General features: G+C 52.3%; 1 protein-coding gene across 1 annotated transcript; it reads left to right on the forward strand.

Annotated features, from left to right (window-relative positions):
- The first annotated feature begins 372 nt into the window (after positions 1-372).
- LOC147957506 (uncharacterized) lies at positions 373-1,323 on the forward strand. Its single transcript, XM_087531722.1, has one exon. It carries the CDS (start codon positions 373-375, stop codon positions 1,321-1,323), a length of 951 nt encoding a protein of 316 aa, XP_087387848.1.
- Positions 1,324-1,708: the final 385 nt, after the last annotated feature.

Below are 1,708 nucleotides of genomic sequence, written 5' to 3' on the forward strand. Positions count from 1 at the left end.
TCCGCTCCCAACGCTTCACCCTCTCTCCCCGCCCCGCCCCGCCGCCGGCGCCGCCGCTATTCTCCGGTCGCCTCCTCACCGCGCAACCCCCCCGCCGTCCATACCAAACCTTGTCTCGACATGGCCGCCACCACGCCCGCGCTTCTGCCGTAGTTTTGGTTGTCGATCGGAGGAGGTTTGGCCATCGCCGTCCTTGCCGGTGGCAGAGGGGACACGACTGCGGCGACGTACCATGGCGGCCGAGGCAGATTCCGATGAGAGCTCCAGAGCGGCCAATAGCCGGCCGGCAACCACCCCTGCTGCGTCGAGGTGATCATCGCGACCTCTTCGCCACCACGACCGCAAAGTGTTCGACCTTTTGCCAACAAAGGTATGGACAGTGGAGACGAGTTTTTCTTCCATCACTTCCTTTGTTCATCGGACGATTCGTCGTCGGATGATGACAATCTTGTGGTGGCTGCACTGGTCGTTCACGACCATATTCAACGGCAACTTCCTCAGTACAGGGGGTCAGTCCCTGGCCATGCTCCCAACCTGAACCGCAACAGGGAGAGAGGCCACGCCCTGCTCTATGCTGATTACTTTGCCAACACCCCGCTCTTCAAGCCGGATAAATTTCGTCGCCGTTTTCGTATGGCAAGGCATGTGTTCAATCGTATTCGAGAGGGAGTGGTTGCTCATGACACATACTTTGAGTGCAAGACGGATGCCCTTGACAAGCTTGGATTCTCCTCCTACCAGAAATGCACCGCGGCCATCCGCATGCTTGCATATGGAATTCCAGGCGATCTGGTGGATGATTATGTGCGTATGAGTGAGACAACATGTCTGATGTCAATGTACAAGTTTTGCCAGGCTGTGATCGAGGTCTTTGGCGTAGAGTACTTGAGGCAGCCAACTGCCGCTGATACAGAGAGATTGTTGGCGACCAACGCAGTTAGAGGCTTTCCAGGTATGCTTGGCAGCATAGATTGTATCCACTGGGAGTGGAAGAACTGTCCATTTGCTTGGCAGGGCCAGTACAAGGGGCATGTTAACGGGTGCACTGTCATATTAGAAGCGGTGGCATCACAAGATCTTTGGATATGGCATTCTTTCTTCGGCATGGCAGGTTCTCACAATGATATCAACGTGCTGCAGCGTTCTCCAGTCTTCGCGAGGCTTGCAGAAAGCCACTCCCCACCTGTCAACTTTGAGATCAACGACCACCATTACAACAAGGGATACTATCTAGCAGATGGTATATATCCTCAGTGGTCAACTTTTGTGAAGACAATCTCGAAACCCCAAGGTGAGAAGAGAAAGAGATTTGCCCAAATGTAAGAGAGTGTTAGAAAGGATGTGGAACGTGCTTTTGGTGTGCTTCAATTCCGGTGGGGTATCGTTCGAAACCCTGCACTGTCATAGGATGAAAGGAAGCTTTGGGAGGTGATGACTACTTGTGTGATCATGCACAACATGAGCGTCGAGGACGAGCGTGATGAGAGTATCTTCGACCAAGGATTTGATTATCAAGGTGAAAATATTGAGCCCCTGCACCAAGACCCGGCCACATTTGAACAGTTTGCCCAATTCCACCGTGAGATGCGTGATTGGCACACTCATGTGAATCTTCAAAATGACTTGGTTGAGCACGTGTGGGATCACATTGGCAACCAATAGATGTATTTGTCCATTTTATGTTCAGTCAAGACAATTTCGATTTGGT

The sequence above is a fragment of the Triticum urartu genome, chromosome 7A (assembly GCF_056163025.1).
Source record: "Triticum urartu cultivar PI428250 chromosome 7A, HENAU_Tu73, whole genome shotgun sequence".
Taxonomy (NCBI): domain Eukaryota; kingdom Viridiplantae; phylum Streptophyta; class Magnoliopsida; order Poales; family Poaceae; genus Triticum; species Triticum urartu.